Here is a 16421-nt window from a genome sequence, read left to right on the forward strand (position 1 = left end):
CATGTAGCTAGAGGGAGGAAAATATTCACTGTCTTTGAAGGAGAGTGGCTAGTGAAGTCTTCACAAAAGAAGACACACGTGAGCTGGGTCTTGAGGAGAGTGGGAATTGTGCGTAGAGGGTAGATTCCAGGCACGGGGAACAGCATGTGCAAGGACATGGAGTTCCCACCCAGCACATTCAGGGCACTGGGAGTGGTTCAGAATGGGTGGAAAAGAGATGTTGGGATAGGGTGGGGAGCGCAGGGGAAGGTGAAGGAACAGACAGGAAGTCAGTCTCAGAGGAGCTTGTGAGTCCTCTGAGGCCTCACTGCTCAAGAAGAATGCACTACCTGTGGGCTTATCAGAAATGCAGACCCTCAGGCCCATCACAGACCTTCTGAATCAGAACCTACATGTATATATTTATTTAGAGACAGGGTCTCGCTCTGTTGCCCCAGCTGGAGTGCAGTGGTGCAATCATGGCTCAGGTGATCTTTCCAACCTCACCCTCCTGAGTAACTAAGAATACAGGTATGCACCACCATTCTTGGCTAAGTTCTTAAATTTTTTGTGGAGACAGGGCCTCATTATGTTGCCCAGGGTGGTCTTGAATTCTTAGGCTCAAGGGGTCCTCCTGCCTCTGCCTCCCAATGTGCTGGGATTGCAGGCGTGAGCCTCTATGCCCAGCCAGAATCTATATTTTAACAAGAGGTTCAGGTGATTCCTTTTCGCATTCAAGTTCAAGAAGCTCTGATTTAAGACCTTCAGACTTTATTGTGTGGGCACCAGGGAGCCTTTGAAGGCTTTCAGCAGGGGCAGGAAACAGTTGTTCTGTCCTCCTCCCTTGGCATCTGCAGCAGGGGATGGTTCTTCAGCTCCTCTTCTCAGTCCTCTCCTTCCCTGTTTCTTACCAGCCCCTCTGCCACCCACTGACCCCAAAGACTGCAGTCCTCCATCCACTACCTCCCTTCACAGATCTTTCCCCAGCCACACTGCCTGAACATACCTTGTGTAATTCTTGAGTCCAGGGAGTTCCTTGGGTTTGAACAATGATAAATGAAAATGTAAGATTCTATGATTCTATGAAATACTTTGGGGCCAGGCATGGTGGCTCACGCCTGTAATCCCAGCACTCTGGGAGGCTGAGGCTGGCGGATCAAGAGGTCAGGAGTTCAAGACCATCCTGGCCAACATGGTGAAACCCCGTCTCTACTAAAAATACAAAAATTAGCTGGGCATGATGGCATGCGCCTGTAGCCTCAGCTACTCAGGAGGCTGAGGCAGGAGAATCACTTGAACCTGGGAGGCAGATGGTGCAGTGAGCCAAGATCGCACTACTGTACTCAAGCCTCGGTGACAGCAAGACTCTGTCTCGGGGGCCGGGATTCGGGGGTGGGGAAGAAATACTTTGCACAGCAGGGTGAATTCATTATGCCCAAGCAGTGGCACGTGCTGAAAACATAAGTAGGCTCAAAAAATTCTGAGAAAGATTCACAGTTGTAAAACCATGGTGAGTTAAGAAGGGAAGCTGAGGATGCGAAGATGTGGTCCCTAACCTTTTCTTGGTAATAACCTGTATTGGTTTTTTCCTAACTATAAAATTAATATACTTGCATTAGAAAGCTTGGAATACATTAGTCTGAACAAGAAAACAAAAACGGTGAGTCAGAGTAAAAATCAGAAGGAATTAAAAACAGAGAGAAGGAAATCAAGGGCATACGTGCTTTTGCGCACACACACACATTCTTCCCATTACCTCCACCACTACTACCGTTTCCTTCTGATTTGGTTATAACCATGATTGCAGATTGATCAATATTCAGTGTTTACATTATCAAGACTATAAACCCCGTGGACCACTGAACTATGTAGTATACAATTATTACTTCTCCTTTCTTGCACAACATTTTGCTTTTCTGGGAGTTGATTATTGTTATTGTTAGTTGTATGTTCAATTGGTTAGTTTTTTATGTCCTTATTAGAACTTCTTAACTCTTCCCTAAGTGAGTAAACATCCTCTGCATATATTCGGATACATTCAGTGGTTTTTTGTTGTTGTTTTTTGAAACAGGGTCCTACTCTGTCCCCAGGCTGGAGGGCAGTGGCACGATCTCAGCTCACTTCAATCTCTATCTCCAGGGTTCAAGCAATTCTCATGCCTCAGCCTTCCGAGTAGCTGGGATTACAGGCACATGCCCCCATGGCCCAGGGAATTTTTATGTTTTTAGGAGAGATGGGGTTTCGCCATGTTGGCCAGGCTGGTCTCAAACTCCCAGCCTCAAGTGACCCACCCACCTCAGCCTCCCAAAGTGCTGGGATTACAGATGTGAGCCACTGCACCCAGCCCATTAAATGTGTTATCAATTTCATCTTGTTGATGCTGTCTTCTCTCCTGGAATCTTCTGACCGCTGTGGCCTTCACTGGCCACTCTGAAGATCTGCTGCCCTGCTGCTGTTCAGTAACCCTCCATCTCCATCCCAGGGATTCCCTTCAACTCTCCTCTGTTAAAAACCTGTTTTCTAGGTTTCATACACTTTCCCCTCTTGTTTTTCTACCTCATTTTGGTGGAAAATTTTCTCCAGTAGCTTCCTTAGAAAGATCTCATAGACAACAATGGGTTTGGTTTTTTGCATGTCTGGAAATGCTTCATTCTGTCTTCACACTAAATTAATCATTTGGCTGTGTATAGAATGGAAGATTGGAAGTCATTTTCTTCCAGAATATTCAAGGCATTGTCCCATTGTCTTCCAGCTGCCAGTGCGGCTGGTGAGAGATCTACTGCTGTTGTGACTCCTGACCCTTTGTATGAAATCTGTTTTTTCTTTGTTTTGTTTTTAGTCTTTCTGAAAACATGTAGGATTTCCTCGCTGTCCTCAGTGATGTGAAAACTCACCAGGCTGTATAATTTGTGACACTATTTTCATCCATTATACTTGACACTTGCTGGGCCCTTCAGTTCTAGGAACATGACTACTACTTTGTCTAGGCTTTTTCTGTCATATTAACTGGTGTTTTGCTGTCATAATTACTTTTTGTTGTTGTTGTTGTTGTTTTTTGCTGTCATAATTTCAACTCAATGCAAAGCCATTGCAAATTCCTAAGGATTCCAGGTCTCCATCAGTCAAGCAATTCTCTGCCTCAGCTTCCTGAGTGGCTGGGATTACAAGTGCCCACCACCATGCCCGCCAATTTTTTTATATTTTTAGTAGAGACAGAGTTTCACCATCTTGGTCAGGCTGGTCTTGAACTTCTGACCTTGTGATCCACCCACCTCGGCCTCCCAAAGTGCTGGGATTACAGGCATGAGCCACTGCGCTCAGCAGCAATCCACCACCTTGAATTGGAAGTCTCTCATGCCCTTTTCAAGCCCGGTTCTCCTGTTTTCCTTTTACAATCTGTGAACTCTTATATATCCTTTCAACAAGTTCCTTTTCTGTTTATCAACCAGAGCCAATTTCTGTTACTTGCAACTGAGAACTCTAATTGATACAATGAAAATAATTTATTTCAGAAGAGAAAGGGGAGAGATTCTGAAAATAGCTGACAAGATTAGCTGTTAATCACCTGCAGGACCTGTGGGATTTCACAGGGGACAAGAAAATGGTTTAGACTGTGGAGGGTAGGCTAGAGAATACCTGATCAAAAGAGCCTCTCTTCTCAGTAATTAGGGAAAACAGATTATTCGCTTAATGAGACCCTTGAGGTCTAAAATGTGTCTTGGGAGAGAAATGATGGATGAGAAATACCCTTGTTTCCACTTTACCTTCCATATAGGATTAAGGTTAAAAAAAATACCATCACAGGGATAAGGAGACCCCAAAGTCTAGACCAGATTAAATGAAATAATGTATAAAGTCCAGTGCCAACCGGCTGGTCAATATTTAACAAATATTCACTGCCTTTCTCCTCTCCTGTTTTTCCCAGTCAGAAACTAGTTCATTTTCTCACAAACCCGTGTTTTCTTCTTCCTGGACACACTGCTAGCCCACCGTTCTTGCATCCAGGTGGACTGCGGGACTGAGCTCTGGCCAACTCATGGAATGTGTTAGGAAGAGTTAGGAATGCCTCTTCTGGATCTGGCCCAGATCTTCCCTTGAGATTCTCTAGGCTCTCATTTCCCTCATCTGCAGCCAGGTTCAGAGGATTCACTCTGAGTCCCCTAGAAAAGACAGAGCTTCTAGATGGTCCCAGGAAGTCTCTGAGAAACAGAGTGCCCTCTCCCGCTCTCCCTGTGACCCACATTGAACCATGATACTGGATAAGTAAATCACTGAGAATTGGGCATTGCTTGGTATAGCACTTAGACTACCTTGCATAATTCAGCCCTATCTTTAGAAAAACTGTCTTTACCTCCCGGGTCTCAGTTTGTTCATCTGAAAATGAGGTCAAAGCAGGACCTGGGATATTGAAAAAGAAAAAAAGAAAATGAGAGATTTAGAATAGGGACTCTCTTGGTCGCCATGAGCTGTAACACTGCATTTATAAATCCTATGGTTATTCTTTCCAAATGGTTTAAAACTCTGCAAGGACTAAATGTAGAATCTCTCAACTATAATAAAGACTAAATTCCCAATTTATAGTTGGTTGTGTTTCAAAAGTTCAGGTACAAGTTCCTTATTGGAACATTGTTTCTGTGAAAACATAGATTATTATTTTTTTTTATGGAGTTTTACTCTTGCTGCCCAGGCTGGAGTGCAATGGTGCAATTTAATTTTGGCTCACTGCAACTTCAGCCTCCCGAGTTCAAGCAATTCTCCTGCTTCAGCCTCCCAAATAGCTGGGATTACAGTCATGGACCAACATGCCCAGCTAATTTTGTATTTTTAGTAGAGACACAGTTTCACCATGTTGGTCAGGCTGGTCTCAAACTCCTGACTTCAGGTGATCCACCCACCTCGGCCTCCCAAAGTGCTAGGATTATAGGCGTGAGCCACCGCACCGGCCAGGTTCAATTTTTAAACATATACATAAGTTCCTGCTTCATCCTGAGTTCTGAGGTCCCCTGAGCTCTACCCTGGAGGCAGTGAGTGAGGCAGGTGAGCAGCAGCTGAACAAAGGCCCTGGGGTGTGATCAGAGAGGACAAGAGGGTAGGATGGGCTGGACCATGGACCAGGATGTCAGCTGTACAAGCTTCCTGCGGGAGGAAACGGAAGCCATGATACATGTGAGTCATTGCTAAATTGGATATTTCAAATTCTAAGTCTACCTTTTTTTTTTTTTTTTTTTTTTTTTTTTCCTGAGAGGGAGTCTCGCTCTGTTGCCCAGGCTGGAGTGCAGTGACACGATGTGTTTTGTATTTTTAGCAGAAATGGGGGTTTCACCATATTGATCAGGCTGGTCTCGAACTGCTGACCTCATGATTCCACCCGACTCGACCTCCCAAAGTGTTGGGATTACAGGAGTGAGTCACCGCACCCAGCCCTACCTCTTCTTTTTAACTGTGCTTGGGTACACATTCTGTGCAGGGAAGAGATAGATTTACCATGAAGCTAATGAAGCTCAGGCTTCGGGATCCTCACTCCCATGCAGGACCTTTCCAAGACCCTTGCAATGTGTTTACAAGGTCATTTGTTTTTGTAAAATTTGAAAAAGTAAGATATCTTAACTGCAGTTGGTTAAGGCTGCTGTCTATTTGTGCTCTGTTTTCCCCCACTTCACATTTTCCTTGTGTTAGATGACACTGAAGTGGCCACAGGCATTTTTAGGAAATAAAAGCTACAGGGAAGTTTAATTGGGAATATACTTCATTTGATAGCTATTCATATGGTGTACAGACACTTCTATGCATAGTTACCACCCGCAACCCAGACATAGGAATACCTTCCAGAAGTACTCTTATTCACCTACCACGCTGACTCACCTGGTATTGTGACATGTAGGTACAAGGGCAGAGGTCAAACCAGGATATAAATGTCTCCTACAGCACCTGGCACCCAAAGTTATGTGGGAGTGGAGGAGAATCAAGATTTGAAAATACATGAAGTCAGAAGCTAGTCTGAAGAAAATTATTCCAATCATAAGCAGAAGATTTTGTCTCTTATTAAACACCAGTCAAAACAAGTTTTGTCCTGTCTGCAATAACAGTAACTCAATGGCACAGCATATATAATTATAAATGCACCGTGCATTCTTTTATTTCTTTATGGGAATTGTACAAAACACAATTTATCAGAATCCCTATGTTTAAATTTTTTGGCTGACTTGACACAAATTACTGCTATCAATGCAAATCATAAAAATTTTATAATGCATCCTTCATAATGAGGTTTTCAAAGACAAATTGGCTAACAAATACAGTCCATCTGAAGAGTAGATCTAAGATTATTTCCTGCACAAGAAAACTTGAAATGCTCTGAAATCTTCCAGCTAATAAATGAAAGAAATTTAATCAAGGTTCTCCCCCAATTTGATAACAAACCTAAAAATTTACATGATATTGCCAATAACAACTTGTGAACCTGAAACTTTTTAAAACTATCAAATAATAAAATACTATCAAATAATAGAAAACTTTTTAAAACTATCAACTCATGCTAAGAAAAGACTGAATTACCTTCCCAGTCTCTCTATAAAATGATATTATCAAGTGATTATCATGTGAAGAAGCAATCAAAAAGTATGCAGCCAAAAATGTAAGAAAAAAAGTAACATTCAAGTGTGACTTGCATCTAATCAATCAAACTATTACAGAAATTTTTTGTGATGCTTGTGGTAGTCAGCGTTTAAAAATTTGTAATTTGTCACAGGGCTCAGTGGCTCACACCTGTAATCCCAGCACTTTGGGAGGCCAAGGCGGGTGGATCACCTGAGGTCAGGAGTTCAAGACCAGCCTGACCAAAATTGAAAAAATCCATCTCTACTAAAAATACAAAATTAGCGGGGCACGGTGCATGCCTGTAATTCTAGCTACTTGGGAGGCTGGGGCAAGAGAATCGCTTGAACCTGGGAGGCGGAGGCTGCGGTGAGCCAAGGTCGTGCCCATTGCACTCCAGCCTGGACAACAAGAGTGAAACTCTGCCTCAAAAAAAATTGTAATTTGTTGTGATTTCTCATTATAAATAAATATTCACTTTTATATCTATCTTTATATTTGTAACTTGGTGGGGGTTTTTCCTTAAAGAGGGCACCGCTTCTGCCCCCTTGCATCACACTCCACAAAACTGGACTGACTGAAGTGCAGAGCAAGCTCTTAGGTGCTGCTACAGCTATTTGAGGTGCTGGGACTGGTACTGTCAAGTCACTTGTGCTGTTCAAGCTCCGAAAAGTGGGCATAGGTTAGAAAAGTCACCAGAGTAGATCAAATTGAAACACCTCTTTATAAGATCACCTCTCAAGCATTTTAGGTCACCAGTAATCTTACCAGGCCCGATCTTTGCTTCTGGAGGAACCCCAGGATCAGGAATTCTTGCCATTCACTATCCTGGCCCTGTTGAAACAAACAAACAAACAAAGTGTTTACAAAAGCAAGGTGATTCCAGCTCCGTGAATATTGTTAATCGTGCTAGTGTCATCTAGTGACAAAAAGAGGTAAGTTCAGCTCAGATCACCAAAATTAGACGAAATGGTGCAGCTTTTTCTCCTTTTCTGTAAGTTGTGCAGAATACAAAAGTCAATTCCAGAGTGACTTTTGTTTATTAACTTACATCCTCAAATAAATGAAGCTAGAGAAACAGCAGGCCAGATAGAGATGAAAATATAAAGTAAAAACTGAGAGGAAAACAGGGCTTATTTTAACTCCTGATGGCACTGTTTGCAGGAGTCATGCTTTAGTGCCGTTTAAGAAGTTTAGCAAACTGCTGGCCTCATGGAGCAGGAGACCCCTTTAAGATGGGTGGGCCAAGTGCAGGGGTGGGGGTGGGGGTCCTGAACAACTCTGCTCACCCTTGGTTGACCTTGTTGAACATTCTGGGCCATCCAGGCTTTTGACTGGAAACTGCTACCTAGTTGACCCTTCAGTTCCTCTTCTTATCAGCTCTGTTATTTCTAATCTCTGGCTCACATCTTGCCCAACTCCATTCCACTATGTCTGTTTCAGTTCGCATCCTTTCTCCCTTCCATTTAAATTTTCCCCAAACAGATCTGGCTTTAGTCACCTCCTTGCATCCTCTATTGAGTTTTCATTCAACAAACATTTGTTGAGCATCTTTGTGCCAGGCCTATGGTAGGTATAGGAGACTCAAGGCTGAGAATAACAGTGTTGCAAACACACCCTCTGGATCCAAACTCTGGGTTCGAATCCTAGTACCATCATGTCTAACTGTGAGATCTTGGACAAGTTACTTTGTTGTACCCCAGTGTCCTCATCTATATAAAAGGAAAAAGAAAAAAAAAAAAAAGAGAGAGAGAGAAAGGAAAAATAATACATTTTCTCATGCCGTTAGTGGGAGGATTGGGTAAGGGGCTTAGAAAGGTGTCTGGTGCCTGGTAAGCACTCTTTAAGTGCGGGCTCTTAAGGCACGGTCCTTGCCTCTCAAGGAGCTCATGGTCTACAGTTGTACCTGGGGGACAGGGCTGAGTCAACGGCTTTGCAAGGGACCTGCAGCTCCTGGCTACCCTTTCCTGAACCAGATGGAAGTTCCTGAGTCCCAGATTCACTGACCCCAGACAAGTGAGTTATCTCCGGGTCTCGCTTTTTGCAGGAAAGGAAGAAAATTGAACTAAAATTGATTTCCAAGATCCCAACAAACTATTATACTTGTTCTGGATCAAGTAGCCCAAGTTTCCAAATGGTGTTAGCTTGGCCAAGACACTTAGCCCTCAGAGCTTGTTTCCTCCCTCTAAAACGTGGATATTGCTAATCCCCTCCACGTGTTGAGATGAGGACTCAATAATACAACGCGAGCGCCACGCGCTAGCCGGCTCCAGGTACGGAGAGACAGAGTCAGGCCAGCCTTTCTGATTCACCACAGAATTCCACCCACCCGCCCTCGCCGTTCGGCGCACGCGCGCTGGCACGGCCACCGCCCACGCCGACCGCAGGTTCCTGACTTCCGGTTCCGCCGGGGCGCTGTGGCGGCGTAGAATGTAATGGCTGGGCCCACGGAACTCGCTGGAGGGGGCGTTAAGGAGACCGCAGCGGAAGAGGAACCACGAGTTCTGGAACCTGGGGCCGCCCCGTTCGGAAATTTTCCTCATTATTCTCGCTTCCACCCTCCGGAGCAACGGCTCCGCCTTCTGCCCCCGGAGCTGCTTCGACAGCTCTTTCCGCAGAGTCCCAAGAACGAGCCGATTCTGGGGCTGGACGTGGGGTGTAACTCCGGGGTGAGTGACAGGGAAGGGGTTGGAGCATCCGTAGCCAAGAGGTTGGCTGCCTCCACATCCTCTGTGGTTTTGGCCTGGGCGTGGCATCACACCCATGGAAACTTTCCTAAAACGAGTATAAAGCGTGGCGTTGACCGACCCAGTGCTGCTGGTGCCTGTCCGCCAGTGTTCCACAATCTGTCTTAGGAATCTCTCTTAGAGAGGAGTCCTTGACAACTACGTTCCCACTTCTCCTTCAGGACCAGACCCCAAGTGGGGATGGTCCCTGTATCTAGGGTGTCCTCTGTCCAGCGTGCCTGGCGCCTTGGCTGGGAAGAGGGGGCGTCCAAAGACACGTTTGGGAACATGGGGTTAGGTTTGGTTTCCTGGGAGAGAAGAGCCAAGGGTGACAGAATCATGCCTGATATTGAGACTCCTGTGTGCTATACAGTGCGCGGCAAACCCTGGAGCCTGCATGTTTATTTTAAAAAAAAACTAAACTAAATTGGCCGGGCGCAGTGGCTCATGCCTATAATCGCAGCATTTTGGGAGGTCGAAGCGGGCGGATCACGAGGTCAGGAGTTCCACTCCAGCCTGGCTAACATGGTGAAACTCCGTCTCTACTAAAAATATAAAAATTTAGCCGGGCGTGGTGGCGGGCATCTGTAATCCCAGCTACCTGGGAAGCCGAGGCAAGAGAATCGAACCTGGGAAGCAGAGGTTGCAGTGAGCCAAAAAAAAAAAAAAAAAAAAAAAAAGGTGAGTTGACAGATTACAGTGGAGAGGATCAAGAAGGAAATAGAACGTTTTGCCCGAGGGAATGGAGAAGGGTGGCATTGCCACTCTTCTTACTGCAAACTATTCCTAGACATGTAATGATTATAGTCAAACCACATGCAAAATAAGGAAATGTCTCTCCCACATCTATTTGTAGCCACTGGGATATCCTACAGGAGCAGGCAGTCTGAACTTATGATGGCAAATGCTTCAAAAGTTAGTTAGTACCCTTTTTCCGCCCTCTCTATCACTCCAGTCCAGCATCTGGAGGGCAGCAGACACATTTTGTCATCTTGCTGTCCTTTCACAGAAGAGACTTGGGGGATGATTGCAGACCTTGTGGGACCCAGCTTATAAGCAGGAGGGGGACATTTGGATACAGTTTCAAAGATTGGAATGAGGAGACGGGTGGATATCCAGTGTCCCCTCAAAACTTCTCCACTGTGATGATACAGGAAGTCAGAGGGTAAAAACAATGGAAAAGGGAGACTGAGCTTAGGGCTTGGGATTTCACGAAAGGCATTAGCAAACTACCAGAAATTTTAAAGTTGAGAGTAGTATACACATGAGAGTAAAGACATAGTTGGCAGTTAACTAGGGTAGTGGTTCCCAAACCTGGCTGTATATTTATGGAGCTGTTTTGCACTCAAAAAAAAAAACTTTCTCTTCTGGATTTTTGTAGTGAGAAAGAGGGGAAAAAGATGCTTGCGCTAGATAAAACAAAAAAAATTAGAAACACAAAGGGGTATTTAGTAAAAAGGAAGTCTCTACTCCCAACCCTAAATCCTCCTTTTCCCCCCACACAGTGGTACCAGTGTTGGTGATTCCTTAGGTATCAGTCCTGTGTGCATACCAGCATTTACGTATGTATAAATACCCCCTTTTTAGTTTTACAAATAGTAACACACTATTAGTACTTTTAATTCTGAGATTATATCACTGCATTCTTTTTTTAGTGGCTTCCTAATGTTTCATTGTATAGATGTACCATAATTTATGGGTCCTTTTTTTCAATTTTAAAAACTCCTTCCCCAGCCTGGGCAACATGGCAAAACCCCATCTCTACAAAAAGTTAGCCAGGTGTGGTGATGGGCATCTTAGTCCCAGCTACTTAGGGAGCTGAGGGAGGAGGACTGCTTGAACCTAAGAGGTCAAGGCTGCAGTCAGCCTTGATTGTGCCACATACCCCAGCCTGGGTGACAAAGTGAGACCCTGTCTCTCATAAAACAACAAAAAACTGGGCACAATGGCTGACCTCTGTAATCCCAACATTTTCAGAGGCTGATGCTAGTGGACTGCTTAAGCTCAGGAGCTCTAGACCAGCCTGGGCAACATGGCAAAATCTCATCTCTGCCAAAAATACAAAAATTAGCTGGGCACGGTGGTGTGTGCCTGTGGTTCTAGCTACTCATGAGGCTGAGGAAGGAAGATCTCTGGAGCCTAGGAAGTCAAGGTTGCAGTGAGCCATGATCACACTCCTGCACTCCAGCCTGGGAAACAGAGTAAGACCCTATCTCCAAAAAAAAAAAAAAAAAAGAATAAACATTTTCAGCACCCCAGAAGTTCCCCTATATGCCTTTTCCTGTTCATAAACCCCTATCTCTACCCAGAGGTAACAACTAGCCTTCCATTATTTCCTTGCTTTTCTTTATAGTGTACTTTTTTTCTTCCCTAATGTACTTTTAATTTCACCCATTTTTGAGCTTCATGTAAGTGGATGCTTGTCACATATTTTCTTTTATGGCTTGCTTTATTTCTCAACATTAATGTGTTTGTGACAATCATGTATGTTGTGCACTAAGCTGAGCACCTTCATTTTTAACTGCTATTTAGTATTCTATCTTCATGATTTTTTTTTCTTTTTTTGCACATAAAAATGGTTCGGTTTCATTGCATATCTTCACAATTATACTACATTTATTTGACCGTGCCACTATCATTGGACATCTGGTTGATTTCCACTGTGCATTTTCTTCACCTGCACAAAAGGCATAAATAAATTTTCCTCACATGCATGTTACACCAAGCAAATAAAGTAGTAAATAGAAAAATGCCTTGCAAATACTAGTGGAAAAACGCAAATTTGAGTTACTTATAATGGTTATAGAAATCAAAGTTAGCGGGCAGGTGCAGTGGCTCATTCCTATAGTCCCAATACTTTGGAAGGCTGAGGCAGGTGGATCACTGAGGTCAGGAGTTCAAGACCAACCTGGCCAACATGGCGAAACCTTGTATTTACTAAAAATAGAAAAATTAGTTAGGTGTGGTGACACATGCCTGTAATCCCAGCTACTTGGGAGGCTGAGGCAGAAGAATCACTTGAACCTGGGAGGCAGAGGTTGCAGTTAGCTGAGATTGTGCCACTGCACTCCATCCTGGGTGACAGAACCAGACTTTGTCTCGAAAAAAAAAAAAAAGAATTCAAAGTTAGAGAAAGGAGATGGTGACTTAAGAGTAAAAAAAGATGCTATTGTGGTAAAAGATCACAAATCATTGGGTTTGCCTAGAAGGTTGTCAGCAGTGACTTTTAGCAATGATGGTTATAGGAGCAGAATGTCTCAGAAGGAGGTGGTGAATCGTAAGACAGTAAAATTGAAGCTGTAGTGAAGGCTGAATGAGGACTTTGGAATCCAGACTTCCCCCACCACAGGTCTGAGAAGCAGGTTTTATAAGATGGTACTTGTCTATTCCTCACTTTCCTGATAAGGGACGCTGGTTATACCTCTGGACCCCTTTCCTCCTCCCTAGGGTCTGAGATACCCAGAAAGAGTGATTTTATCAGCATATTACTTAAGCCAGGAAATACTGCTGTAGGCACCTTTGCTGCATCCATTTGGCTGTAACGTTCAACTATACAACCCAATCTGTCATCAGTGTCAGGAAAATATGGGGATGATGCATTACAGCATGTGACCCCTGGAGGGCACTGAGGGCCTACTCTGTGGAAAACTTTTTGCACAGTCTCTTTAGGTTACGGTTTAGGAACCTCACATCCTGTACAGCCAGGGGTAAGTGGCATTCTCGGTGGGAGAATGATACAGATTTCTCTGCTCTTTTGGGTTCTTCTAGGATCTGAGTGTGGCTCTATACAAACACTTCCTTTCCCTACCTGACGGGGAGACCTGCTCAGATGCCTCAAGAGAACTCCGTCTCCTCTGCTGTGACATAGATCCAGTCCTGGTAAAGCGAGCCAAAAAAGAATGTCCTTTTCCTGATGCTTTGACCTTTATCACCCTGGATTTCATGAATCAGAGGACCCGGAAGGTTCTCTTGAGCTCTTTCTTAAGCCAATTTGGACGTTCAGTTTTTGACATTGGCTTCTGCATGTCGATAACCATGTGGATTCATCTGAACCATGGGGACCATGGCCTGTGGGAGTTCCTGGCCCATCTTTCCTCCCTCTGCCGCTACCTCCTCGTGGAGCCTCAGCCCTGGAAGTGTTACCGGGCAGCTGCAAGGCGTCTCCGAAAGCTGGGACTCCATGATTTTGACCACTTCCACTCCCTTGCCATCCGAGGTGATATGACCAATCAGATTGTGCAGATCTTGACCCAGGATCATGGCATGGAATTAATATGTTGCTTTGGCAACACCAGTTGGGACAGAAGCCTTCTATTCTTCAGGGCAAAACAAACCACAGAGACTCATCCAATTCCTGAATCACTGATAGAAAAAGGGAAAGAGGCCGGGCATGATGGCTCACACCTGTAATCCCAGCACTTTGGTAGGCTGAGGCGGGCAGATCATGAGGTCAGGAGTTCAAGACCAGCCTGGCCAACATGGCGAAACCCCGTATCTACTAAAAATACAAAAAAAAAAAATTAGCCAGCCATGGTGGAAGGCACCTGTAATTCCAGCTACTCAAGAGGCTGAGGCAGGAGAATTACTTGCACCCAGGGGGCAGAGGTTGCAGTGAGCCAAGATTGTGCCATTGCACTCCAGCCTGGGCGACAAGAGCAAGACTGTCTCAAAAAATAAAAAAAAATAAAAAAAGAAAGGAAAGAAAAAGGGAAAGAAAGGAACAGATTAAGATTTCAGAGGCAGTGAGGTAGGAGGTCAGGAAGACCAAGAAAGAGATATTGAAAGGGATTTATATTGAGAATTAATGTTCATTCTCCTTAACCCCTTAACAATCAGCCAGCCTCAAAACCAGGCAGGAGCTTTTGCTAAAATGTCCAAGGCATGTAATTGAAATAATCAGTATCTGTTCCCCATTGTTTGGAACAAATCTTTAGGAGAATGAATCTCTGGAGCTGTGAGCTAGGATTATCTGGATTGAGATGGCCTAGGAAAAGTGGTCCAGGTTATGGGTTATGGAAGGGGCTGCTTTTGGGGGTTATTTATAAAGATCAGACTAGGCTAGTCTTAGAATATATCAGTTCCTGGCCCTCCTTCAACCTTACCTGGTTTCTTCAGGTGTCTTCCGGACTTGCTAGGCCTGCCTTTGAGCAAAACCTTCGTACTTCAGGTCTGGAATGGGGCTTAGGAATCTATTTTCTGGGTTTCTTTTTTTTTTTTTTTTTTTTTTTGTATTCTATTGTAATATATACATAAAAAATTTACCATTTTAATCATTTTTAAATATTTTTCAGAACATGTGGAATCCCATCAGAAATTGGATTTAAAAAATTAAAAGATAATTTTTTTTAAGTATACAATTTTGTGACATTAAGTACATTTACAATGAGGAATCTGTTTTTTGTTTTTATTTTTAAGAGACAGGGTTTCACCATGTTGGCCAAGCTGGGCTCAAACTCCTGACCTCAGGTGATCCACCCGCCTCGGCCTCCCAGAGCTGTTGGGATTACAGGCATGAACCACGACACTGGCTGAGGAATCTGTTTTTAACAGCTCCCCCAGATGATTCTGAGGCAAGCAGCAGTAGACCATACTTTGAGTGCTTAGGGTTCCATTCAGCCCTTCTCTATATATTTTTCCTGGGTGAATTCTTCCCTATGATTTTAACAACTACCTACATACTTGTGGTCCTCAAATATATTGGTAGCAATACATCCACAGTTCCAGACTAGCATTTTTCCTGTTTTGTAATTATATCCCTTAGATCTTAGGTACATCAGATTCAACATATCTCAAAAGCAAATTAATTAGTCTCATTCAAAACCTAGTCCTATCTCATTTGGTGTTATTCACTGCTCAAGCTAGAAACCTCAGTTGATTTTCTCACTTATATTCCCCACACTGAAATGCTCACAAAGTCCAGTAAATTCTATCAATTACATGTAAATTTCATTCCATCCATGTGGCTGGTGCCTGGTAGGGGTTCCTATATTAAAAGTCATCTACCCTCCCATCCATTCCCTGCCTTACAGCCACAGTTTACTCATCTGTACAACTGAAATAACACCACCTTCCTTTTCCTATGCCCAAATGAGCTAAAGGATGTGAAGGTATTTTGCAGAATTTAGAGTGATAAAGAAAAATAAGGTGGTATTATACTGTGTGAGCATGCTGCAGACCACCACTGCACTTGTTAGACCAGAGGCTTATGAGAAAAACATCTCACCTGGTAGAAAACATGCATCTTACTATCTCTGATAGCTTGTTTTTCAGGATGATGAAGTAATAAGGAGTACAGCTTCAGTGCTACAGAGCATTTTAAAGGAAGCAGTGTTGGGAGTGAGGGATACGGAGCTAATGGAAACGAGGCCAGTTATGATGGTCTCAGTTATCACAGTAGTTACAGAGCTGAATTTGCCTACAAGATCTTAATTTAGGAACGCTCTGAAACCTTGTAGCCCTGCTGGATGCTCTCTCCTATCACTCTTCACCAAGGCAGTGCACAGAAACATATTGTGGGGCTGTGGTAGGCTGAAAGGTCCTCCGAGATGTCCACCTCCTAATCCCTGGAACCTGTGAATTTTCCCTTAGACAGCAAAGGGACTTTGCAAATGAGATTAAGGATCTTGAGATAGGAAGATTAATGTGGATGATCAGAATAGACCCTAAATGAATTAATCAGTGTTCTTATAATAGGGAGGCAGAGGGAGATGTGACCACAGTAGGAGATGTAATGACAAGAGCAAGAGGTTGGAGTGATGTGAAGAAGGGCTGCAAGTCAAGGAATGCAGGTGGCTTCTAGAAGTTAGAAAAGGTAAGGAAATAATATTCTTCCCTGGAGCATCCAGAAGGAAAAGCCCTGCCAACACCTTGATTTTAGAATTCTGATCTCCAGAACTGTAAGGATAAATCAGTATTTTAAACTACTAAGTTTGTGGTGATTTCTTAAAGCAGCACTACAAAACTTCATGGGCTCTGACTGCAGTGAGACTGGCTTACAAAGCTAGTGGCGCCTTTCCCAGATAATTCCTTGATGACAGAAAATAACCTCAGTGGCCAGAAGGATACATATGGGCTTTGTCCAACATGGCTAATTAAGAAATTGCCAAGTGCAGTGGCTCACAC

At 43.8% G+C, this 16421-nt stretch overlaps 1 protein-coding gene across 1 annotated transcript; it reads left to right on the plus strand.

Annotated features, from left to right (window-relative positions):
• Nucleotides 1-8950: 8950 nt before the first annotated feature.
• BCDIN3D (BCDIN3 domain containing RNA methyltransferase) lies at nucleotides 8951-13753 on the plus strand. The gene is made up of 2 exons (XM_032294076.1): nucleotides 8951-9242; nucleotides 13068-13753. Exons 1-2 carry the CDS (start codon nucleotides 9009-9011, stop codon nucleotides 13707-13709), a joined length of 876 nt encoding a protein of 291 aa, XP_032149967.1. The 5' UTR covers nucleotides 8951-9008; the 3' UTR covers nucleotides 13710-13753.
• Nucleotides 13754-16421: the final 2668 nt, after the last annotated feature.

Source organism: Sapajus apella, unplaced genomic scaffold (assembly GCF_009761245.1).
Source record: "Sapajus apella isolate SASKATOON/1434 unplaced genomic scaffold, GSC_monkey_1.0 scaffold2, whole genome shotgun sequence".
Lineage (NCBI taxonomy): Eukaryota > Metazoa > Chordata > Mammalia > Primates > Cebidae > Sapajus > Sapajus apella.